The sequence below is a fragment of the Mastigoproctus giganteus genome, chromosome 2, assembly GCF_048544385.1.
Source record: "Mastigoproctus giganteus isolate SK-2022 chromosome 2, ASM4854438v1, whole genome shotgun sequence".
NCBI classification, from domain to species: Eukaryota; Metazoa; Arthropoda; class Arachnida; order Uropygi; family Thelyphonidae; genus Mastigoproctus; species Mastigoproctus giganteus.
Window position 1 is genome coordinate 127,106,699 of NC_143576.1, and position 26,811 is coordinate 127,133,509.

Genomic DNA, 26,811 nt, shown 5'->3' on the forward strand with positions numbered 1-26,811 from the left:
AAGCAGCCGTCACTATTTAGTGCTATTTAATAACGTTAAACGCAGTTACGTAGTCCAGCAAAGAATTCTATTGTGCAGTATCATGTAGCGTTTTCACTGGCCCATGAAATTCAACTGTCGAATAGCGGTACGTCGAATTGCGAGGCACCACCTGTATTTAGATTTCAGGAAAGCTTTTGACACTGTTGCGCATGGAAGACTATTGTACAAATTGGAGCAGAATGGTATTAGGGGTAAGTTGATACAATGGATAAAAGGATAGTTGAGTGGAAGAAGACAAAGGGTGGTAATCAGTGGGTGCTGCTCTTCGTGGACTAATGTTATTAGTGGAGTCCCACGGGTTTCGGTGTTGGGTCCACTATTGTTTTGTATATTTATCAATGATATTGATGAAGGTATATCAGGCTTAGTGTCGAAGTTTGCAGATGATACAAAGGTTGGCAGGGTTGTTAATGACAGTAATGGCAGTGTGCTACTGCAACAGGATCTAGAAAATTTGGGCAGATGGGCTAAGAAGTGGCAACTGAAGTTTAACCTTGACAAATGCAAAGTACTGCATATGGGTAGAAGTAACCCCAGAGAAACGTACCATCTGTGTGGTACTACACTTAAGGTGGTAGAAAATGAAAAAGTCCTGGGAGTAACTGTGCAGTCAGATATGAAGTTTTCTGAGCAATGCAGACAGGCTGCCAGGGCAGGTCATGGGGTTTTGTCAATGATATATAGGAATTTTTCTAGCAGGGAAAAGGAGGTGATTGTCCCTCTGTATAAGGCAATGGTCAGGCCACGCCTTGAGTACTGCGTACAGGTCTGGAGGCCTCATTTTAGGAAGGATGTAGATTTGCTTGAGCTTGTACAGAGAAGGGCAACAAGATTGGTGAGTGGAATGAAGGGATCCTCTTACCAAGAGAGGCTTAAGTTCTGCAAATTGCAGTGGCTGGAGACTAGACACCTGCACGGTGATCTGATTGAGGTGTATAAGGCCTTGAATGGGTTGAGCACGCTGAATTCTGATGGGATCCTTCCACTTGTTCAGATTATGAACCTAAGGGGGCATAAATTCAAATTAAGAAAGAACAGATGTAGAATAGATGTGCGGAAATTTGCCTTTAGGTGTTTAATTGCTGGAACGAACTTCCATCTGTCGTTGTGGAAGTTGATAGGTTGAATAAATTTAAGTAGGAACTGGACAGGCATTTGGAGGGAATGGTGTTATCTTTTTTTTGGCTGATGCTGCATAAGCTCATTCACTTGCTTTCTTGCATCACATGCCACTACTATTGTCCCTTTTCCGAAATTAAATTCCATTCCGTTACTTTTAAATACTGCAACATCTTTTCTTCATCTTCCACAAAGAAACTTGAAAATATGCAGATCATATATCTTAAGACACTACATTTAGAAAAACTGTCTGTCACATTGTGGGAAATTGAACAGTTCACACAATTACATCCATACCATGCTTTTTGATAGTCATATTAATGCAAAACATAGACTACAGTTCTGCTGGACAAAGTGATTTATGAATGGCTTGATCTTCTGCAGAATTTCAAATGTTATGAGTTTAACAGTGTGCACAATTTGAAATAAATTTATAAAGATTGAACTAACTAAATAAATCACTGTATATACTTTTTAATTTTTTCTTTTTTAAATACAAGGTGTCCAAAAGGTTTTGCTCGAATTTGGTACAAATTATTAACCAATCGGTAAAATAAAAACCAAATTATGAACTATATTTTCATCATTATTTCTATTATTTTAGTCAATGAATTAATCAAACAGTTCAAATTGTTCCCCTTCACAATCGATTCACTTCTGTAATTTCATTTTTGGTTCTTATTAAGTTGACATGCGATGTCCAACAAACTGCTATCTGAAATTAAATTTTTTAAAAAATTTATTTTATTTAAAAAATATAATATAATATACCATAAATAAAAATGTAATAAAAATATATTTAATAAATATAATTAATAATTTATACCAAAATCAGGCAAAACACATTTTGGACACCCTGTTTTTATATACATAATAAGCAGGAATCTGTGGGCATATGCAGTTTTAAGGTTATACATGCTTATCAACATTGTCTGAGAATGGAAGAGACTAATAGTTTCATATTTAGAATTTTTTTTTTTTTTAGCAGAATTAAAAGTTTTGTTCTTTTTGAAAATGTCAGGTTTAAAAAAAAATACAATATTTTTAAATCTTCAAATTTTTCATTAAAAACTAAAAAGATTACATAAGTATTGCAAGTCATAATTAAAAGGTCAAGCATTAGTATATTCCAATTATGCCAAAAACTTGAAATAAAAAAGAAAGTGAGGCACCCGTTAGGTCCACCACCACCATTTTTGTTACAACTGCTGATTTAACAGTTCTTCTCCATAAAAATTATGTAACCAGTTTTACTTGTAATTTAACACAGGTACCTATCCCCTCATCAAAGAAACTACCACGGCAGCTTCTTTAATGAGGGGGCCAGTATCTGTGTTAAATGATTATATAATCTTATAATTGCTGAATATAATCATTAAAATGGTTATATTCAGGCATAGTGCACAGCTGCTATGCATGTAGTTGGGCATGGTAATAAATACATTAAAATTTTATCTATGTACAAATAGAGAAATAATTACATAAATCAAAATTTTTTATTACACTGTTTTTAGGTTGAATCTAAAGACGAAAACAGGGTTAGAGAATTGACAAACCAGAAGCTACTTCATGAAGAATTATGGGCTGTAGAAAAGACAATTTTGGAGAAAGAACGTTTAATAACTAAGGCAAGTTTTTACTCACCCATATTACTTTTTTAGGAGTTCTTTTTTTTTTTTAATAATGCATTTTAAGGTAACAGTTTAAGTTTTTGTATTTGAATGGATCAAGTTAACTATAATATATTGTAAATTGTCCACTGACTTATCATGTCCTTACAAGTTCAGTTAAATTTAGTGGAAACTGAGCCATCTTTTGGCTAAATCTCTAGTTAAAAGATTACCCAGATTCCAAAAACTTGGTAATGTGCAACTTTATTTTATTTTTTATTTTTTTATAGTAACCTAATTTAGGATAAAAGATGAGTTGACTCTTATGTTCAAAACAAAACAAAAAAAAGATTATGACAATAAAAAACTTTAATAATGATAGTGAGTACAAAATTGATGTAATTAGAATAAAATAAGTACATATTAATGCTGATTATATTGAATAATTGAAAAATTATGATCTTCTACATAGCATTGTAGAAGTAGGCCATGCTAACAGTCATATTAGTTTTTACCATTTAGAATTATGATAAAATGACGTACCTTGAAACGCTCCTCTGTTGTTTATATTTGCACCATATCATTTTATAATCTGTTAGGATTCTGCTCCCTCTAGCTTCCCATGTGTGGCTGTGAACACATCTCAGCCTAATAAAACTGTTGTTTTTAGATTTTTTTTTTAAGGGAAAACAGTCCTTGCAATTTGTTTTAATTATTTAAAATATCTTCTCCATAGACACTTTTTTTTTTGTGACAGAATCCCATCTCTGTGAGTAATGTAAATAAGTACATTTTGCTGTTATTTATGTTGAAACCATTAATAAGCCCTTAAACAGCTGAATCATCCTGATACTGTAGTTGACTTCCAAATTTTTCCATGGGATACATTGAAGTTATCTAAAATAGTAAACAATTTCTCCAAACCATAAAGAAACTATACACTAAGCAGTAGTGTTCACTTTGTTTAAAACTCAGTTCAGATGATATCACAAACAACACCCCTCCTCCAGAAACTCTGTCAAAACCAAAATGGACTTCAGAATATAAGAATGAATGAAATATTTTCTCTCTTAAAAATTAAATCTGTGATAGGAGATATCCACTCACCGATCACTGCATTATGACCACCTACTTAACACCACGCTGGGCCACCTTTCGCACTGCTAACAGCCATTTATCACCTAGGCATATGGTTCTACAGCCATGATGCCTGCAAGGATTTGCACAGTGCTAGAATAGCTGATGGCTGTGTATCTATAGGACTCACTTCTTGTTCCAAAACATTCCATGGGTGCTCCATTGGATTGAGGTTAGGCGACTTTGGTGGCCAATCAAGATGTGATATCTTCACTTTGAATCTCCAACCACTCATGCACATTGTCGTCTTGGAGAATCCCGTTTCTCTGTGGGTAAAATGCAACATGACAGGATGCACGTGGTCTCCTTAGAGCTGCTGGTAGACCTCACCAGTAAAACATTGGTCCATATGCACCACTAGTTCTTGCCAGCAGAACATGCCCCATATTGAGCGACTACCGCCACTTGCCTGGATAGTTGGCACCATACACAATGGGTCCATGCACTCATGTTGCACCAGGTTTTTGGACTCATCTGACCAGCACACTGGTTTCCAATGCTGCAGTGTCCAACCAGCATGTTGTTGACACTGCAAAATTTGCCATCAGTGATAATCAGCGGTGAAGAGAGGGTGTCTCTTGAGTCATCTGCTGTTGAACGTATCATCATTTGAGATTTGTTCTTGCATTATTCATATTGTATTGTGATGTCAACTGCCACACAGTGACCTGCTGTTGAGACTCTGCAATTCACTGCTCCTTTTGCTCATCATGAACCTCCACTGTGCATAATCCTTTTCAGTTCTGTTAGTGGGAGGTGGTTTGACACAATAAACACTATTCTTTATACACCTTAACACCACAGTGAGCAACCAACAAGACATACCATTTCTGATATGGAAGCACCTGACATGCAAGCTCCCAAAAGCATGCCATTTTGAAACCCATTGATATCTTTACTACATCCCATAACTGCTCCTTTATCACTTTGATTTGCATAAGCAAATTCAAATTACCACTGCTCTAGCGTTGAAAAATGAATATTAAGCTGTTCTGCTTTTTATACTGCAAGCTATGCAGCATAGTCCATTATCAATGGTCACAATACAGTGATCATTGAATGTATATACAGAATTAGAATTATTAGTATTAGTAGTGGAAAATGATGCAAGAAAGCAAGTTTATAAAGCATCGGCCAAAAAAAAAAAAAAAACCTTCACATTTCACCTATCCATTCCCTCCAAATTGTCTAGATCTTCCTTGAATTTATGTTATCCACTTCCACAACAACACATGGAAGTTTTTTCCAACAATAAACACCCTTGGGCTAAAGACAAACTTCCACACATCTATTCTACAACCATCCATCCTCAATTTGAATTCATGCCCCCCATCTGCATAGTTTGAGCAAGAGGAAGAACCCCCATCAGCATTGAGCCTGCTCAATCCATTTAAGCCTTAAACACCTCAGTCAGATCATCAAACAGGTGCCTAGTCTCGAACGCTGCAATTTGCATAACTGAAGCCTTTGACGATAAGAGCGCCCCTTTCTTGCCCTTAATTTGGTGCATTATAGCCTTAGACACTAATGCACCATAAAATCCTAAAACAACCAACTTTCTTCCCCCTCACCAGTCTCATTGTTCTAGCAAAATGAGGCCTCCAGACCTGTATACAGTACTCAAGATGTGGGTTGACCAATAGATTGACAGTAGCCAATAGACACAAAGACCAATAGATTGACAGTAGCCACTGGCACAGGTGAAAGAGATTCTTGCACTGCTTCTATTAGAATGAGCAGAAGCCTGAAAAACAAGATGCATGGTATTTCAGAGACTGCTGGGAGCCATTGCGGTACAAGTAAACACATGGGTCGTGTTAGGGTAGCTAAGAATAGAAACAGGTGCAGGTATACTTGCGTGTACACCAATGCTAGGAGTTTAGTAAATAAATTTGATGAATTTGAGGTATTGCTCAAAACATCGAAGGCAGCTATTGTTGGGATATCAGAGACGTGGTGTCACACAGATATAAGGGATGCAGAACTGCAATTTGGGGAGTACAACGTCTACAGAAAGGATAGACAGGATAGGAAGGGAGGAGGGGTTATGCTATTAGTTAAGAAACACATAAAAACCAAGAAAGTGAAGCCAGTCGACATCGCTGGACAGTTTGGTGTGACATAAGAATTGGGAGATCAAAATTGAGAGTAGGAGTGTGCTATAGGCCTAATGACTCTGATGAGTATAATAAGGAACTGTACAGGGAAATAGAGTGGGCCAGTAAATCAGAGTGTCTTATAATGGGAGATTTTAATTTCCCAGATATTGACTGGAATTTGGGGGCTGGTTACTCACACACTAGCAGGACTTTTGTGTATTTATTGGATGATTGTTTTCTATATCAGCATGTTCGGGAGGCAACTAGAGGGAGTAATACTCTTGATTTGATTATCAGCAGTGATTCTTCATGCATTAGGAATCTGCAGATAAATGAACCACTAGGTGGCAGTGATCACAGTGTGCTGAAGTGGGATTTACTCAGAGAGGTAACTACCATTTGGGGTAAAGGGAAGGGTTATTGCTTCCGTAAAGGCGACTACGATGGACTGAGACATTATTTAAATTCTATACAGTGGGACCAACTGATGATGTTACCAACAGCAAATTCAAAATGGGAAGCATTCAAAGAACTTATCTTGGAAGCTACTAGGCTTTACATACCAACTAAGAAATATTGTTCAAGGTTTAGGCCAAAATGGATGTCAGATGAACTAATGAGGCATATGGCAGAGAAGAAAAATGCATGGGATACATACAAATTAACACATGACACAGAAGCCTATGATAGATACAAGTTGATATGCAACCAAGTTACAAAGGAGGTTAGGCAGGCAAAGGCAGATTACGAGAAATCCTTGGCAAGGGATGCAAAGAAAAACAGCAAAGAGTTCTTTACTTATGTAAACTCTAGAAGGAAGGGGATGAATCAGATTGGTCCACTTGATATTGATGGGTCAACTGTTGATGATCCTGCTCAGGTACCTAACAAACTAAATGAATATTTTGCATCGACATTCACACATGAGGAGTTATTCAGCGAGGGGAATGCCAGAGGTGTATTCAACTCTAGCAGTAAGCTGCAGAATCTTGAAATAACTGGGAGTAAAGTGGAGGAGAAACTGTTGAAGATAAACACAAGAAAGGCACCCGGGGTGGATGGGATCTATCCAGTTATATTAAAGGAGGCAGCAAAGGAAGTAAGCAAACCCTTAGCCATAATTATGAGAGCTTCCTTGGACTCAGGGGAGGTACCCATAGACTGGAAATGTGCAAATGTGACCCCAATTCACAAAGGAGGATCAAAGGCTGACACAAGTAATTATAGACCTGTGAGCTTAACTTCTGTTCCAGGAAAATTAATGGAGGCACTGGTTAAAGAAGCACTGCAGGATCATTTAGACAAGACTTCAGTTATAACTCAGACACAGCATGGTTTTGTTAAGGGGAAGTCTTGCCTGACCAACTTGATTGGATACTATGATGCAGTCACAAAAGAACTGGATGCAGGGAATAACTTTGATATTATATACTTGGATCTTAGAAAGGCTTTTGATACTGTTGCACATGGAAGACTGCTACACAAATTGGAGCAGTGTGACATTGGAGGCAAATTGCTGCTATGGATAAAGGGGTGGTTGAGGGGGAGAAGACAGAGAGTGGTAATCAATGGACACTGCTCATCGTGGACTGATGTTATTAGTGGAGTCCCTCAGGGCTCAGTGTTGGGTCCATTATCGTTTTCTGTATTTATAAATGATATTGATGATGGTATATCGGGCTTAATGTCCAAGTTTGCAGACGATACAAAGGTTGGCAGGGTTGTCAAGGACACTACTGACACTATGCTGCTGCAACGGGATCTGGAAAGGTTGAGCAGATGGGCTGAGAGGTGGCAAATGAAGTTTAACATTGACAAATGTAAAGTACTACACATGGGAAACAGCAACCCCAGAGCAACGTATCAACTCTGTGGTACTACACTGACAGTGGTAGAGAATGAAAGGGACTTGGGGGTGGTTGTGCAGGCAGATATGAAGTTCTCTGAGCAGTGCAGATGGGCTGCAAGAGTAGCTCATGGAGTATTGTCAATGATATACAGGAATTTTTCCAGCAGGGATAAGGAGGTGATTATTCCATTGTATAAGGCGATGGTCAGGCCACACCTAGAGTACTGTATACAGGTCTGGAGGCCTCATTTCAAGAAGGATGTAGAGCTGCTGGAACGAGTACAGAGAAGGGCAACAAGATTAGTGAATGGAACAAAGGGGTGCTCTTACGAAGAAAGGCTTAAGTTTTGCAAATTACAGTGTCTGGAGACTAGTCACCAGCGAGGTGATCACCAGCGATAGAAGTGTATAAAGCCTTGAATGGTTTAAGCATGCTCAATGCTGATGGGATTCTTCCTCTAGCTCAGAAAAATCACCTGAGAGGGCATAAATTCAAATTGAGGAAAGACAGATGTAGGATAGACGTGCGGAAATTTGCCTTTAGCCAGCGGGTGGTTGGTTGGTGGAACAGACTTCCATCCCTTGTGGTGGAGGTTGATAGCCTAAATAAGTTTAAGGCTCAGCTGGACAGGTATTTTGAACGAACAGAGGGGTGAAGTGGAAGTGGTTTTTTTTTTTTTTTTTTTGGCTGATGCTGCATAAGCTTGCTTTCTTGCATCAAATGCCTCTACTAATGCTAATGCTAATGCTTATCCCTGCTTGCAAAATTTTGGTATGTCATTGAGAAAATCCCGCGATCTGTCCTTGCACCTGTCTACATTGCTCATAGAACTTTGTATCTGACTGCACAATTATTCATAGGTCTTTTTCATTTTCCACCAATCTGAGTGTAGTACCACACAGTTAGTACATTACTCTTGGGTTACTGCTTCCCATATGCAGTACTTTATATTTGTCAATGTTAAACTTGAATCGCCATTTCTCAGCCCATCTGTCTCATTTTTCTAGTTCCTGTTGCAATAGCATACTGTCATTAACCAACCTGCTAACCTCTGTATCATCTGAAAACTTGGACATTGAGCCTAATATACCTCAATTAATATCATTGATAAATATAGAAAACAACAATGGGCACAATACCAAACCCTGGAGAACTCCACTAATAACATTAGTCCACGAAGAGCAGTGTTCATTGATAACCACTCTCTGTCTTCTCTTACTAAACCATTCTGTTATCCATAGCTGTAACTTGCCCTTAATGCCAGACTGCTCCAATTCGTATAGCAGTCTATTTTGTGCCAAAAAATTTTCCTGCAATCCCAATATGTGATATCAAAATTATTTTTTAATCCAGTTCCTTTGTGACTATGTCGTAGCATCTAATCTGATTGGTCAGACAAGATTTCCACTTAGCATATACATGGTGTGTCTTCAGTATAATGGCAGTTCTGTTTAGATAGTCCTGCATTCCTTCTTTAACCAGTGACTCCATTATTTTCCCTGGAACAGAAGTTAAGTTCTGTAATTATTCATGTTACCCTTTAATCCCCATTTGTGAATTGCGGCTACATTTTAACATTTCCAGTTCGTGTGGGCTTCCACTGAATTCAAAGATGTTGTCATAATTATGGCTAAGGGTTTGCTTACCTCCTTTGCTGCCTCCCTTAATATAATTGGATAGTTCCCATCCATAGGTACCTTTCTTATTACATTAGCATTAGTTGAGGCATATGATGCAAGATTATACAGCATCATCCAAAAAAAAAAAACCCTTCCCATTTCACCCATCTGGTCACTCCAAATGTTTGTCTAGTCCAGTCTTAAATTTATTTAAGCTATCAACTAACATAACAACAGATGGAAGTCTGTTCCAGCAATCAACTACCTGCTGGCTAAAGGCAAACTTCTGCACATCTATTGTACAACTGTCTTGCTCAATTTGAATCCTATGCCCCTCAGGTTCTTAATCTAACCAAGCGGAAGTATCCCATCAACATTGAGCCTGCTCAAACTGTTCATGTCCTTATACACCTCAATCAGATCACCTCACAGGTGCCTAGTCTCCAGATGCTGCAACTTGCAGAACTTAAGCCTTTCTTCGTAAAAGCACACTTTGTTCCTGTCACCAATCTTGTTGCCCTTCTCTGTACTCGTTCTAGCAACTCTACATCCATTGTAAAATGGGGCCTCCTAACCTCTATGCAGTACTCAAGTTGTGACCTGATTATTGCCTTATACAAAGGGATAATCACCTCCTTGTCTCTGCTGGAAAAATTCCTGTATATTATTGAAAAAACTCCGTGATCTGCAGTGTTTCCAAATACCATTATTTCAGCATCCCTTCCATCTGAATTCAGTATCTTCTCAGCTAAATTATATGCAATTAAACTCGCTTTACAAAATCTCTCTTCTGACTGTGGTATAAAATCTGTTATTTTCAATAATTCCCTCAACTCAATCATTTATGTAACTCCTCAGATAAAGTTCACCCTGTTCTAGATGAAATAAGAAGCATATTACTACAAATTGAAGAATGCCATCAACCGGTCACCTTCTGCTGGGGACGCCTCCATAGCCAGGTGGGCAGGAGCAGTAACGCATAGCACACGCTTCTTGATTAGACCAGGGTTCGAGCCCGTGACCACCAGATGCAGAAAGGTCAGGGAATGACTACCACATATCCCTGGAGCAATATGGCATTAGTTGCTAATGCTCCTAAAAACCAAATAACAACAACCTTCTGCTGAATTCCAGCTCATTCTGGCATTTTGGGCAATGAACTGGCTGATAAAGCTGCAAAAAATCCAACTATCTTAGACTTAACTAATATCCTTGTTCTGCCATCAGACTATGCATTAACCATTCAGGCTGCATGCCTGTCAGAATGGACAGCAATATGGCACTCTCAAACTAATAATAAACTCTTTCAATTTAAACATGATCCGAAAATTTGGTGCTCCAGTGTCCACACATCAAGATGAGAAGAAGCAGTCCTTTCAAGGGCAAGAATAGGTCATACTTATCTGACCCACCTTTATTTACTCACAGGAGACGACCTGCCACAGTGTCCACTTTGTAATATAAATCTGAGTATTAAACACATTCTCATTGGCTGCCCTTACTATAAACAAGACAGAACTTCAACCCTGCTATCACTGGTTAATCTTAGTAAACCAATAACTTTAGAGAATCTCATTGGAGACAATGCAAATATTTCCGAATTTTTTAACTTTCTTAAAGCAAACTGGACTTTTTAATCAATTCTGAATTTATGAAACTTTCCCATTTCTTTATATAACAAATGAATAGGTGCATTACTATTAGTATTAGTAACGGCCGCATGGTGCAAGAAAGCCTATGGCTTATGCTGCACCAGCCAAAAAAAAAAAAAAAAATCCGAACAAAACAATGATAAAAAATAAAATAAAATAAAATAAATAACTAAATAATAATAATTAATAAAAAAAAAAAAAAAAAAAGGAAATTAAACCTATCATCCTATGCGCTTCCCTTACCCGAAAGTACTATCTGGATGACCTTTGAAACTTCCCCAAACTGTCGGCCTCTACCACCCATGAAGGCACCTTATTCCAGTAATTTATAACTCACTGGCTAAAATAAAACTTCCTGCAGTCCAATCTAAACATTTCCCCCCGTAACTTGAATTTATGTCCCCTAGTTCTAGCATCATTTATAATCTTGAAAATTTCATCCTCATTCATTTTACTGATGCCTCTCAGAGTCTTAAACACCTCAATCAAATCTCCTCTAAGATGTCTAGTTTCCAAACTCTGCAACCCACATATTCAAAGTCTTTCTTCATAAGGACGCCCTTTTGCCGATCACACCAGGCGAGTTACCCTTCTTTGCACCCTTTCAAGAAGCTCGATGTCTTTCTTTAGGTGCGGTCTCCATACTTGAACACAGTATTCCAAGTGTGGTCTAACATAAGCCTTACATAATGGGATTATCACGTCCCTATCTCTACTTGCAAAAGTTCGATAGATCATCGATAGGACACCATGGGCCTTCCTTGCAACCTGTTTACAATGCTCAGAGAATTTCATGTCTGACCGTATCGTAACACCCAAGTCCCTTTCCTCCAGTACTGGGTTTAGTTGAACTCCACCAAGTGAATAAGTTTTTTTGGGATTACTGTTTCCCAGGTGTAATACCTTACACTTTGTTGGATTAAAGCACAGCTGCCATTTTTCTGACCATTCCTGAAGTCTATCTAGGTCTCTCTGAAGAAGCTCAGCTTGACAGTGATCATTAACTACTCTACCAATTTTAACATCATCTGCAAATTTAGACATCACGCCCTCTATCCCTTCATCAATGTCGTTTATGAAAATTAAAAACAACAGTGGTCCTAATACTGATCCTCGGGGGAACCCCACTTCTTACATCAACCCAATCTGAGGAATAGCCATTTATCACAACCCTCTGCCTCCTGCCCTGAAGCCATCCTTCTATCCATCTAAGGATTTTCCCAGTGATTCCAACCTGTTCCAGCTTATAAAGCAACCGCTCATGTGGGACTGAGTCAAAAGCTTTGCTGAAATCTAAATAAACAATGTCGAAATTATTCCCTAAATCCAGCTCCTGAGTGACCCTTTCGAAATAGCGAACCAGATTTGTTAAACATGATTTTCCCTTTACAAAACCATGCTGAGTATCCTTGAGAATTTCAATTCGATCCAAATGATCCTGAATTCCACCCTTGATCATTGCCTCCATGATTTTCCCTACTACTGAAGTCAGACTGACAGGTCGATAATTTCCAACTTCACTTTTAGAGCCACCCTTATGTATGGGAGATACATTTGCACTTTTCCAATCCAAGGGAATCTCCCCAGAGTCTAGTGATGCTCGCATAATTAACCTCAATGGTTCAATGCACTCGCTTGCCGCCTCTCTTAAGATTATATGGTATATTCCATCAACTCCAGGAGCCTTACTGGTCTGTAGGCTCGAAAGTTTTTTCATTAAATAATCTTGCGAAATTTCAATATCATTAATTACATATTTTTTAACTTCGCTCCCACAATTTCCCATTGCCACAAAAGGCTTTTCATTTGTAAATATCGATGCAAAATAACTGTTGAGTTCATCTGCAACGGCAGCTGGTGTATTTATTACTATCCCCTTTCCCTTGCGTAAAGGTCCGATCTGGTTTGTCCTGCTCTTCTTGGCATTTATATATGTGAAGAATTCTTTATCCCCCCTCTTTGCTCTGTTTGCTAGTGATTTCTCATAAACTGCCTCTGCCTGTCGAACCTTTTCTGTGGCTCTATTACACATCACCTTGTAGCTGTTATAGGCTTCAGTACTTTTTATTGCTCTGTAACCTTTCCATGCCACCTTTTTCTGCTCAAATAATGTGGCAACTTCACTATTCATCCAACTTGGAACCCTTCTCGTGGAGTGTTTTTTTAATGGTATATACACATTCAAGGCATCTGTGATTAATGTTTTAAAAGCGTACCACAGTTCAATTGTATTCATTCTCTGCGCGATATCTACCCAGTTAATAGAGGCCATGTAGTATCTTAAGGCATCGTAATTTCCTTTTCTGAAATTAAAACCCATTCCTTTGCCTTTTACTTCTGCTACCTCTCTCGTCATCATCCACCATAGAACTCCGTGATCGCTTCCTGCTACTGGTTCCTCTACTGTCAGCCCTGTTATGTCATCTGATTCATGTGTGATGATGAGGTCTAGGATATTCTTTTCTCTAGTACTTTCCCTGACATGTTGATACAAATAACAGTCATCTAGTTGATTTAAAAATTTTGTTCCCCATGTCGAGTTTCCTTCCCATTTACTCCAATCAATTAGAGGCAAATTGAAATTACCCATAATAAGGCATTGACGCTTACTTGCCCATTCCATTTGCATGTAGAGGCTCTTGTCATAATCTTCACAATCACCTGGTCTGTAGATTACTCCTACTCGCATTCTACCTTTGTTTCCAACTATCTCACACCATACATGTGAAATGTCTGAATCCGGGAAAGCTATCGTCGCACTCAGGCTGCTTCTGATAAGAAGCATTACCCCACCACCCCTTCTATCTAACCTATCCTTCCTAAATACATTATACAAGCTGTACTGAAACTCATCATCCCCAATTTCCGGGTGGCACCACGTCTCTGTAAGCCCTATTATGTCTGCGTTACTTGTTTTAACCAGCAGTTCGAATTCGCTCATTTTATTTACGACACTTCTAACATTACTGTATAAACAATTAAGATTTACTGTTCTTGTATATTTAACAACCCTAACACAACCCTTGAAATTTTTTAGGGTCTCTTCCCTGATATTAGCTACCCGCTCACGTGAAACGTTTCTGCCCCCAGAACATCTAGATAATATGTCCAGTTGGGGTAACAGATAAGAACCCTTAAGGTATGTGCAAGAGTTACTTTGACCAATATTATCAGATAAACACGTGGCAGTATTACCCACATCCCCCCTATCTAGCAGTTTCCCTGAACCTTTAAGGTATCCTCAATAATACTGGCAAAAACTTTTGCACCACCTTTGTTTAAGTGTATCCGGTCTCTACAAAACAAATTCCTTCTACCTACAAGTGTGGGCCATGCTGATAGAAATTTACCCCCTAAAGCCTTGCAGATTCCTTCAAGTCTTGAGTTAATCCACAAGGCTCTTAACATATAATCCCTCCTATCGTGTCTGGGCAGAATTGCAGACACATAGACATTATGGCCTAGCTCGCGACATTTCCTCAGCATGGTCCTGTATTTTTCCAATAAATCGTCAGAGCGTGTACATTTAATATCATTTGTCCCCACATGAGTAATAATATTTTCTTTACCCCCTTTAAAATCTGACAATCTGTTGGTGACATCATCAGTAGTTGCTCCCGGCAGACATACCCTGGTTCTGCTCCACCTATCCTTATTACAAAAAATATTCCCCGTTTCCCTGACAATGGAGTCTCCTAATAAAACAATGTCCTTTTTAACCAGAGTAGTTTGCACTTGGTTTTTCTGTTTTGAGGTTCGAATCGGGTGTCCATCACTTGGTAGATTGCTGGAGTTTTGAGTCCCTGACGAGCTCCCAGATGCATTATTCTCGAGGGCAAGCACTCGTTTTTTCAGGGACTCAAATTGTTCCATCAGTGCACCAAATTGTAATTTAAGATCGGTGCACTCCTTACATCGATCACAAAGAAAAGAATCCCCAGGTGAGGTAGGATTAGTCACCAGGTCGACCTTGGAAAACATTCCACAGGTTTCACAACGGATTAAATCATTACTCACCCGTAAATCGCCATCGGCTATTTCCGTGTGAGTCACGATACTCTGTGACATGTTTAAGGCAGATCTCGTAACTACCATTATAAAATTAAATAATTATCAATGAAAGTAACTTTAAAAAATTATATCTATAATATTGACTCTTGATTTTTTAAGGAGTCCTTATGTGCTGTAATGTAATAACTAGATCGTATGTATAGCTTAGCTTAATTTTCTTTTTCTTAATATTTTTCTTTTTTTTTTTTCTCTTAATTTAATTTAATTTAATTAGGCAACCATGGAAGGTGCACTTTCCTTTCTTAAAAAATTTTTTTATAACCCATAACTTAATTTTAAACCCATAATCCCTGTAAAGTATCAGAATCCTATAACCACTATGTATGTGGTAAAACTCTCCACCAGCTAAGCGGATTACTATGAGGTGAGTGCTGAAAATTAAGCTAAGCTATACATACGATCTATAATATTATAGATCTAATCTATAATATTATTAAAATCAAACAGTTACAGGAAAACCTATAACAAAATAATCCATCAATATCTAAATAAATCAAATATTTAAAAGCACTATCCAAAAGTAAACCACTTAACTGAGGAGCCCTGTCTAAGTGCATCCGCTCACCTCGAATGCTAACCAAGAATTGGAAAGAATATGGATCACCTTCACGTAATATCACAGCTAATGGAGAAAGCAAATGAATATAAAACACCATTATGCCTGGCATTTATGGAATATGAAAAGGCATTTGACTCCATACAGCATAAGGCAATGTTTCGGGCACTAGAAAGACAAGGCATAGATACCCCACATATTATGATTTTGAAGAAAATATGTGAGTGCTACCTCCTTTATTAGACTAGACAAAGACAGTAGCAAATTTAAAATCAAGAAAGGAGTTCGACAAGGAGACACAATATATCCGAAGCTGTTTACTGCTGCCCTTGAGGAAGCTTACAGAAGATTAGACTGGTCGCAGAAAGGAGTCAATGTGAACGGAGAGTACCTAAACCATTTACGATTTGTAGATGACATTGTGGTCATAAGCCACGATCCCAAAGAATTAGAGGAAAATCTTAATCAGTTATGCACGGTTAGTTAGGATTTTGGACTAAAGATGAATATGGCTAAAACAAAAGTAATGATGAACAAGTATGCCACAGAAAGGGAAATAATGATTGAAGGAGCAGTAATTGAAAAGGTGGAGTCATATACTTATATGGGACAAGTTATTAGCTGTAATAATGATAAATGGCTGAAAGTCAAGAGAAGAATAAATTTTGGATGGATAGCATTCAGGAAATATAGTCACATACTGAAGAGCAATATCCCAGTTTGTCTGAAACATAAAATAATGAACCAATGTATACTCCCCACCATGACTTAATCAAGTGAAACTTGGGCACTCACCAAAAGAATGGAAGAGAAGCTGAGAACTACACAGCGAAGAATGGAACAAATCATATTGGGAATCAGACTGTTAGATAAGAAGAGAAACACCTGGATTAGGCAGCAAACTCAAGTAAAGGACATCAAAACTAAAGAACTAAAATGGTCTTGGGCAGGACACATAGCTCGAAGACACGATGAAAGATGGACTAAGAAAATAACAGAATGGTACCCAAGAGGAGCTAGAAGAAAACCTGGAAGACAAAGGCAGAGATGGATAGATGAAATTCATGAATTTTTGGGTAGTAAATGGATGGCCAGTGCTCAAAACAGAAGGAACTGGAAAGTTGCTGGAGAGGCCTTCATCCTGCAGTGGATTGAAAATGGCTGATGATGATGTGACTCTCCACAGGGTTCTATTGGGCCTCTGCTTCAGTATCACGTGGACCTTTGTGGGTCCATTCCTTCGAATTCTGTTAGGGCCTTTTTCTACTCGTCTTCTATTCTGGATATCGTGACCTTGTCTTTTTTCATTTCAGCTGCTCTGGGTTGCATTTCTTCTTGCTCTTCCTCCTCTGGAAGGGAAAGAATAGGTCATACTCATGTGACCCACCTTTATTTACTCACAGGAGACAACCCATCACAGTGCCCACATTGTTCTCAAAATCTGACTGTTAAACCCATTCTCATTGACTGCCCCTACCATATACAAGACAGAACTTCAACCCTGCTGTCACTGGTAAAACTTGATGAACCAATAACTTTAGAGAATCTCATTGGTGACAAGACAAATATTTCCGAATTTTTCAAGCTAACTGAACTTTTTAATCATTTCTGATTTTATGAAAGTTCCTCATTTCCTCATATCATAAATGAATAGGCACATTATAGTCATAGCAACTTATGTGCCATCAAATGCCCATAACAACAACAGCATCCTGCTTGAATTCTTCCAAGATTGTAGGAGCTATCAGGTTCTTCTTGACGATAGTCCTTCTTTGGTTTACTATTTGCTGTTCGGTGACCTGAATAATGGGAATCATTCCAACCACATGGTATGCAGTGTCGACCTGTACATTGTCATATCCGTATCTAGCTTGTTTATTTCGTAGTATGCTCGCATGATGTACGTATTCATTTCAATGCTCCACTTCATGCGGTGCTGTTTTCTACCTTTCTCTGTGGTCACTAGCACAGTTGCTCAGGAAGGACTTCCAGTTGGTGGGGCTGGATGGCCTTGCCCTTCTCTTTTGGTAGACATACAGGGGATAGCCCACTTGCTCCACTGTCTTCCTTGGGCGACTGTCTCTGACGTTATGAGCCGACCCCTCTGCCTAAGGCTTGAATGCAAGTGACTTTATCCTGCACCACACTTAATGCGGTATGAATATTATTTCTCTTTGACATCATTCATCTATGGAGGTGGGCCTGTTTAGCTTCAGCTTACATCCAGTGGTAGTGCTAGTTCTTGGGAGTGACACCAGTTATTATTATTGCTATGACTTTTTTCTCCTTATCAGATTTTTTTTTTCCACCCCTTGATAGCTACTGGTACCAAGTGCATGTGGCGGTTGGTTTCTTGTGTCCGATTACTATGAGTGTACTCCATCTAAATGGTTACTCTGCACCCCACTATGATGTGCTGAATGGTTTCTGGAACCAGATGGCATCAACAACTTGTGTCATTTGTCATTTCAGTGTCCTTAGTGATGTATTTCCTGTTGGTCCTGTCTTAGATGCCTAGCATGAATCCATTGGTTTTGAGGAAGAGCCTCCTACTCTTGAGCCATGCATTGGAATCCACCTTATCTATGTAATCTTGCTGGAGGTCATTGTCTGTCTGGCACTTCATGGCAGACAAAAAAATGTCTGCCATGAAGTGCCTCTTTCACCCATCTTTCTGTCTTTGTTTCTTCTATCTGTGTGAGTGGAGTCTCCTTGTTGAGCAGTGTATGCCATTTGTCTCTCTTCCTTATATGGTAAATTGACACTGTATTTTCCTGGAAGTAATCCTGCAGCTTCTTATTTACCTTCTTCTGCTGTTCAGTGAGATCTGCCAGATACCTCCCTCTTTCTTTCTTGGCTATGATCAGTCTATCGATGGCTGACTTCGGTTGCTCTTGGTCATTGTTATCCTGGTTAATCTCATAATCTCTTCCAACTCAGTGTTGGTGCAATCTATGATCCCATTGAGGTATATTGGTACTGGGACTTCATAGGAGTTTATGGGTCTGACCATGTTCCCTCCATTTAGCTTTGTTTTTAACATGCTCCTCAGTCTCTGATGGTATTTCTGTCAGCCTTGATCTCCTTATGTTCTGACTTTTATGCCTGCATCATCCCCAGATATTTGTAAGTCTCTCTCCCTCTGACATAGCTTCACTCTCTTCACTGGTCTTCTGCGGCACCTCCGTAGCCAGGTGGGCAGGAGCAGCAGTGCATAGCACACGCTTCTTGATTAGACTGGGGTTCAAGCCCGTAACCACCAAATTGAGAATGCGGAAAGGTCAGAGAATCACCACCGCATATCCACGGAGCAATATGGCCGTAGTTGCTAATGCTCCTAAAAACCCAAAAACCCAACTGGTCTTCTGCTGATGATAATTTCAGATGACTGGATTTCCCTGATGCAATCCACTGTTCTTGGTTTTGTGTGGGCCAAATTGTGTCCTGATGTCATTGCTGACCTCTTTGGTAATCCTGAATAGCTGTTGGAATTGATTTTTGTTTGCTATTTAGAGGTTGATATCATCCATGTATATCATGGGTAAGAGAGGGTATATAGACACTTCCTCACTTCTTTTATGGATATTGCATACTTTCTGTTGTTGAGTATTATGGTAGCCATAGTTGGCTCAGCTTTTCTCCTTGGAAGATTCCTCTTCTGCTAGGGATCGGTTTGGTCATGATGTTCTCAACCTTGATTGTGGTCCTCCGGTTCACCCTGGTTGCATTTAGGAAGTGTATCAATGCCGGATTGACTGTAGATCTTCGGTGTCTCTATCAACCAGCTATGGGGCATGAAGTTGAATTTCTTGGTTTTGCAGCTGGTCAGGATCTTGTACATTGTTTGGAGACAGGTGATCGATCTATACTCCATTGGGTTTGTAGTTGCCTATGGTAGATATAAACTAGTCTGTAATCAAATCACAAAGGAGGTTAGGCAAGCGAAGGCTGATTACAAGAAATCTTTGGCAAAGGATGCAAAGAAGAAAAGTGCAGAGTTCTTTATATATGTAAACTCCAGAAGGAATGGGATGAAGGAGCAGAAATTGCTGAAGTTAAACATAAGAATGGCACCTGGAGTGGAATGAGAGCTCTCCAGTTATATTAAAGGAGGCAGCAAAGGAAGTAAGCAAACCCTTAGCCATAATTACGAGAGCATCCTTGGACTCGGGGGAGATCCACGTGGACTAGAGGAAATGTATCCCCAATTCACGAATGGGGATTAAAGGGTGATACAAGCAATTACAGACCTGTTAGTTTAACTTCTGTTCCAGGGAAAATAATGGAGCGACTTGTTAAACAAGCATTGTAGGACATCTTGACAAGACTGCAATTATAGTTCAGATACAGCATGGGTTTCTTAAGGGGAAGCCTTGTCTGACCACTTTGATCAGATACTATGATGTAGTCACAAAGAAACTGCATGCAAAAAATAATCTTGATATCATATACTTGGATTTCAGAGAAGCTTTTGATACTGTTGCACATGGAAGACTACTGTACAAATTGAAATTATTTATGGCATTAAGAGCAAGTTGCTGCTATTGATAAAGGGATAGTTGAGTGGGAGGAGAGAGAGAATGATAATCAGTGGACACTGCTCTTCTTGGACTAATGTTATTAGTGGAGTCATCCTGGGTTCGGTGTTGGGCCCATTGCTGTTTTTTGTATATTTATCAATGATATAGATCAAGGTATAACAAGCTTAATGTCCAAGTTTGCAGTTGATATGAAGGTTGACATTGTTGTTAATGACGGTATGCTACTGCACCAGAATCTAGAAGAGTTTGGCAGATGGGCTGAGAAGTGGTAACCGAAGTTTAACATTGACAAATGCAAAGTACTCCATATGGGTAGCAGTAACCCCAGAGTGATGTACCAACTGTGTGGTACAATGCTCTGGTTAGTGGAGAAGGAAAAAGACAGGCTGCCAGAGTAGCTTGTTGACATGGTTTCTTGTCAGTAATATACAGGAATTTTGCTAGAAGGAATAAGGAGGTGATTATTCCTTTGTATAAGGCAATGGTTAGACCACACCTTGAGTACTGACTTCTGACTCCCAGCAGTCTGCTGACGTGGCTGCTGGGAGTCAGAAGTGTTCAAAGCCACTAAGTGGATTTTCTTATTTATTGATTTGAAATTATTGTTTTTCTAAAACTTTTGATTTAAATTTAGTAGTATTGCATTATTTTGTGTTTTCTGATTAATCTGGTGTATTTATTCTCTACTTGCCCTTGTAATTGCATAAAAATTGGTAAGGGCATCAAATCCACATGTTACAAGTTGCAACTCTGCTGAACGAGAAGTTTTTTAGCCATATTTAGCCGCTTTATTGACCAATTGTTACATCAAATTATTTTCTATAAATAGCTTATAGACTTAGTCAGGATCCTTAGTTTATTCTGAATTGAGACAGCGAGATTTTGGAAGTTAATTAATACTTAAGTGTCCGTAGATTTACCATTCGTAACTTGCCGCCATTGTAATACGACACAACATTATATCCCAAACTAGATAGCGTAAGCTTAGTATAGTTCAGTATATAATATAATATTGTCAATTAATCAGTAAAATCTATTAATTTTGTTAAAATTTGTTGTCAATTAAATTGTATTTTTAACTAAATACATAGAACGACTTAGATTACAAACGTAACATAATTAATTAATACATAACTTGATACGGAAGTTATATAAACAGAACTCGTAGATAATACTCGATACTGAAAAATATATATAGCGTTATAACTGTGTTGGAATACAAGTTTAGGATTATGCAAGGATATTTGCAGAATTGCAGACACTTTCAAATTCAACCCTAATTCACGGCTTTTTTCTCAACAGTGACCTGTACTTGTTAAGTAATTCTTTCGGTCTCCTACTCTTAATATCATTAGTGCCAACGTCTACAACTATATTACCTTTTGTGCCCTTGAAAGATGATATCCGCTCTACAATGTCATCAACCTTTGCCCCTGGCAAACATACCCTGGTCATGTTCCACCTATCCTTTTTACAAAGCATGTTCCCAGTTTCCCTGACAACAGAGTCACCAATAACTATTAGATACTGTGGGACCAGCGCATTCTGCCTTGGGGGTTGCCGCTGTGTTGCGTGATGACCAAGTGCAAGCTCTGGCATTGATGTGGGCAGCTGAGAGCTTGATGGGCCCCTCAATTTAGATCCTCTGAGGGCATCCACTCTGTCCTTCAAGGTCTCATATAGGCCCATAACAACGCTGAGTTGTCACCTGATTTCCTTACACTCCTTACATCGTGCGCGCACACCTTGAATGGGTTGAGCACGCTGAATTCTAATGGGATCCTTCCACTTGTTCAGATTATGAACCTAAGGGGGCATAAATTCAAATTAAGAAAAGACAGATGTAGATTAGATGTGTGGAAATTTGCCTTTAGCCAGCGGGTGGTTAATTGCTGGAACAAACTTCCATCTGTCATTGTGGAAGTTCATAGGTTGAATAAATTTAAGGAGGAACTGGACAGGCATTTGGAGGGAATGGTGTGATTTTTTTTTTTTTTTTTTTTTGGCTGATGCTGCATAAGCTCCTACACTTGCTTTCTTGCATCAAATGCCACTACTACTACTACACACAAAGACATCCCCCATGGCAATATGTGTTCCGTTCCAGAGAGTTCGGCAAACATTTCACAAGTGCACATTTTTTTAGTCTGTGATGCATTGGAGAATCGCCCCCCCTCAGTTCTCCTTTGATTCACAGCACTCCTGCCACTTTGTGCCCGTTGCTTTGCTATTCTAGTTTGGGGCATGATATTTTAAATTAATAAGATCAGTAAGTTAAATTAATTAAATGTCAATACTACGCTATCTAATAGAAACAGTGAATCGTATTACGCTATATATAAATATACTTGTGAGCTACCTAGTTACCTCAATAAAAAATTTGAATTTCCTACCACTATATACAAAACAATGGCTGCATGATTCGAACGAAATAACAGTCTTACATATATTTAGTAGTAATCCACAAAACTGTTTATCTAAATTAAAATAAAAATAACCAGTGTAACTATAAGACTACGTATAAAGTACAATATAAAATAACAATTATGTAAATAAAAAGGCAAACACTTATCGCTTTTTCGGAGCCTGTAATTCACAGCTGTAATTTTTTAAAGAGAGTCAGCGCCCTCCCACTGATTCTTGCACTGCTTCTATTGGAATGAGCAGCAGCCTGGAAAACTAGATGCAGGGTATTTCAGAGACTGCTGGGAATCATTGCGGTGCAAGTAAACAAATGGATTGTGTTAGGGTAGCTACAAGTAGGAACAGGTGCATGTATACTTACGTATACACCAATGCAAGGAGTTCAGAAAATAAATTTGATGAATTTGAGGTGTTCGTCAAAACATCAAACACAGATATAAGGAAAGCAGAACTGGAATTTGGTGAGTACAATGTGCACAGGAAGGATAGACAGGATAGGAAAGGAAGAGGGGTTATGCTATTAGTTAAGAAACACATAAAATCCAAGGAAGTGAAGCCAGTCGACATTGCTGGACAGTGCAATGTCGAGTCAGTTTGGCGTGATGTAAGCATTGGGAGATCAAAATTGAGAGTTGGAGTGTGCTATAGGTCTAATGACTCTGATGAGTATAATAAACTGTACAGGGAAATAGAGTGGGCCAGTAAATCAGAGAGTCTTATAATGGGGAATTTTAATTTCCCAGATATTGACTGGAATTTGTGCATTGGTCACTCACACACTAGCAAGACTTTTGTGGATTTATTGGATGATTGTTTTCTACATCAGCATGTTCGGGAGGCAACTAGAGAGAGTAATACTCTTGATCTGATTATCAGTAGTGATTCTTCATGCATTAAGAATCTGCAGATAAAGGAACCACTAGGTGGCAGTGATCACAGTGTGCTGAAGTGGGATTTACTCAAAGAGGTAACTACCATCAGGGGTAAAGGGAAGGGTGTTTGCTTTCATAAAGGCGACTACGATGGTCTGAGACAGTATTTAAATTCTATACAGTGGGATCAACTGATGATGTTACCAACAGCAAATTCAAAATGGGAAGCATCCAAAGAACTTCACTTGGAAGCTACTAGGCGTTACATACCAACTAAGAAATATTGTTCAAGGTTTAGGCCAAAATGGATGTCAGATGAACTAATGAGACATATGGCACAGAAGAAAAATGCATGGGATATATATGAATTAACATGTGACACAGAAGCCTATGATAGATATAAGCTGATCTGTAACCAAGTCACAAAGGAGGTTAGGCAGGCGAAGGCAGATTACGAGAAATCTTTGGCAAAGGATGCAAAGAAAAACAGCAAAAAGTTCTTTACTTATGTAAACTCTAGAAGAAAGGGGATGAATCAGATTGGTCCACTTGATATCGATGGTTCAACTGTTGATGATCCTGCTCAGGTGGCTAACAAACTAACTCAATGAATATTTTGCATCAACATTCACACATGAGGAGTTATTCGGTGAGGGGTATGCCATAGGTGTATTCAACTCTGGCAGTAAGCTAGATAATCTAGTAATAACTGAGAGGAAAATGGAGGAGAAATTGTAAAAGATAAACACAAGAAAGATACCTGGGGTCGATGGAATCTATCCAATTATATTAAAGGAGGCGGCAAAGGAAGTAAGCAAACCCTTAGGCATAATTATGAGAGCTTCTTTGGACTCAGGGGATGTACCCATAGACTGGAGATATGCAAATGCTACCCCAATTCACAAAGGAGGATCGAAGGCTGACACAAGTAATTATTGACCTGTGAGTTTAACTTCTATTCCAGGAAAATTAATGGAGGCATTGGTTTAAGAAGCACTGCAAGATCATCTAGACAAGATTTCAGTTATAGCTCGGACACCGCATAGTTTTCTTAAGGGAAATTCTTGCCTAACCAATTTGAATGGATACTATGATGCAGTCACAAAAGAACTGGATGCAGGAAATAACTTAGATATTATATATTTGGACCTTAGAAAGGCTTTCGATACTGTTGCACAATGTAGACTGCTGCACAAATTGGAGCAGTGTGGTATTGGAGGCAAATTGCTGCTATAGATAAAGGGATGGTTGAGTGGGAGAAGACAGAGAGTGGTAATCAATGGACACTTCTCATCGTGGACTAATGTTATTAGTGGAATCCCTCAGGGTTCAGTGTTGCGTCCATTGTTGTTTTCTGTATTTATAAATGATATTAATGATGGTATATCAAGCTTAATGTCCAAGTTTGCAGATGGTACGAATGTTGTTAAGGACACTAATGACAGTACTCTGCTGCAGCAGGATCTAGAAAAGTTGAGCAGATGGGCTGAGAGGTGGCAAATGAAGTTTAACATTGACAAATGTAAAGTACTACATATGGGAAACAGCAACCCCAGAGCAACGTATCAACTCTGTAATACTACACTGACAGTGGTAGAGAATGAAAAGGACCTGGGTGTAATTGTGCAGGCAGATATGAAGTTCTCTGAACAGTACAGACGGGATGCAAGAGTAGCTCATGGTGTCTTGTCAATGATATACAGGAATTTTTCTAGCAGGGATAAGGAGGTGATTATTTCCTTGTATAAGACAATGGTCAGGCCACACCTTAAGTACTGTATACAGGTCTGGAGGCCTCATTTCAAGAAGGATGTAGTGCTGCTGGAACGAGTACAGAGAAGGGTAACAAGGTTAGTGAATAGAGCAAAGGGTTGCTCTTACGAAGAGAGGCTTAAGTTTTGCGAATTACAGTGTCTGGAGACTAGGCACTGGCGAGGTGATCTGATAGAGGTGTATAAAGCCTTTAATAGTTTAAGCATGCTCAATACTGATGGGATTCTGCCTCTTGCTCAGAATAATCACCTGAGAGGGTAAAAATTCAGATTGAGAAAACACAGATGTAGGATAGATGTGCGGAAATTTGCCTTTAGCCAGCGGGTAGTTGGTTGGTGGAACAGACTTGCATCCCTTGTTGTGGAAGTTGATAGCCTAAATAAATTTAAGGCTCAGCTGGACAGCTATTTCGAACGAACAGAGGGGTGAAGTGGAAGTGGGTTGTTTTTTTGGCTGATGCTGCATAAGCTCGCTTTCTTGCATCGTATGCCTTTACTAATGCTAAGTTTGGATGCCTCAATTTAGGAAGTATTTAGAGCTGCTGGAATGAGTACAGAGAAAGGAAATGAGATTAGTGAGGGAACAAAGAGTTGCCCTTAGCAAGAAAGGCTTAAATTCTGCAAATTGTGGCATCTGGAGGACTTGGCACCTGTGAGGTAACCTGATTGAGGCATATAAGAAGAATCCTATCAGTACTGAGCAAGCTCAGTACTGATGGGATTCTTCTTCTTGCTCAAATTATGCACCTGAGAGGACATGAATTCATACTGAGAAAAGGCAGTTATTGAATAGATGTGTAGAAATTTGCCTTTAGCCAACAAACTTCTTTCTGTTGTTGTGGAAGTTGATAGCTTAAAAAAATTCAAAGAAGAACTGGACAAACTTTTGGAGTGCATGGATGGGTGAAATGGGAAGGGTTTTGTTTTTGCTGATGCTGTATAAGCTGGCTTTCTTGCATCATGTCCTCTACTAATGCTAACAATTGGTGTCACGACTTAATTTGCGCTTTGCTTTTTCATTGCAACTTGACAAATGAATAAATAAATGATATTTATTCAATTGCATTTCAATAGAAGTAGTGCAAGAATCACTTTTACCTCTGCCAGTGGCTACTGTTAATCTGTTAGTCCGTGTATCCCTCCAAGCTAGCAGTTTTCCAACCCACCTAACTCTCCCTTGATAGCATCAGCAAATATTTTTGTACCCTTTCTATTTAAGTGTATCCCATGCCTGTAGAAGCAGTCTCTCCTGTTAACAAGCACAGACCAGGCTGAGAAAAATTCTACCCCTTGAGCCTTGCGCAATCTCTCCAGGGCCGAATTGATCGACAAGGCTCTCATCATATACTCCCTCCTATCGTGTCTGGGAAGAATTGCAGACACTTTCAAATTCAACTCTCTAACTCACGGCTTTTATCACGTTATTAAGCAAAGTAGGTTTAAAGGA

At 39.0% G+C, this 26,811-nt stretch overlaps 1 protein-coding gene across 1 annotated transcript in view; it reads left to right on the top strand.

The window, feature by feature from the left end:
• Positions 1-26,811, top strand: part of roq (RING finger and CCCH-type zinc finger domain-containing protein roquin) — a 711,471-nt gene that overhangs the window by 616,932 nt on the left and 67,728 nt on the right. Inside the window, exon 22 of the mRNA XM_090390025.1 lies at positions 2,676-2,789. Coding sequence (XP_090246151.1) covers positions 2,676-2,789 — 114 coding nt within the window. The remainder of the gene's footprint in view (positions 1-2,675; positions 2,790-26,811) is intronic.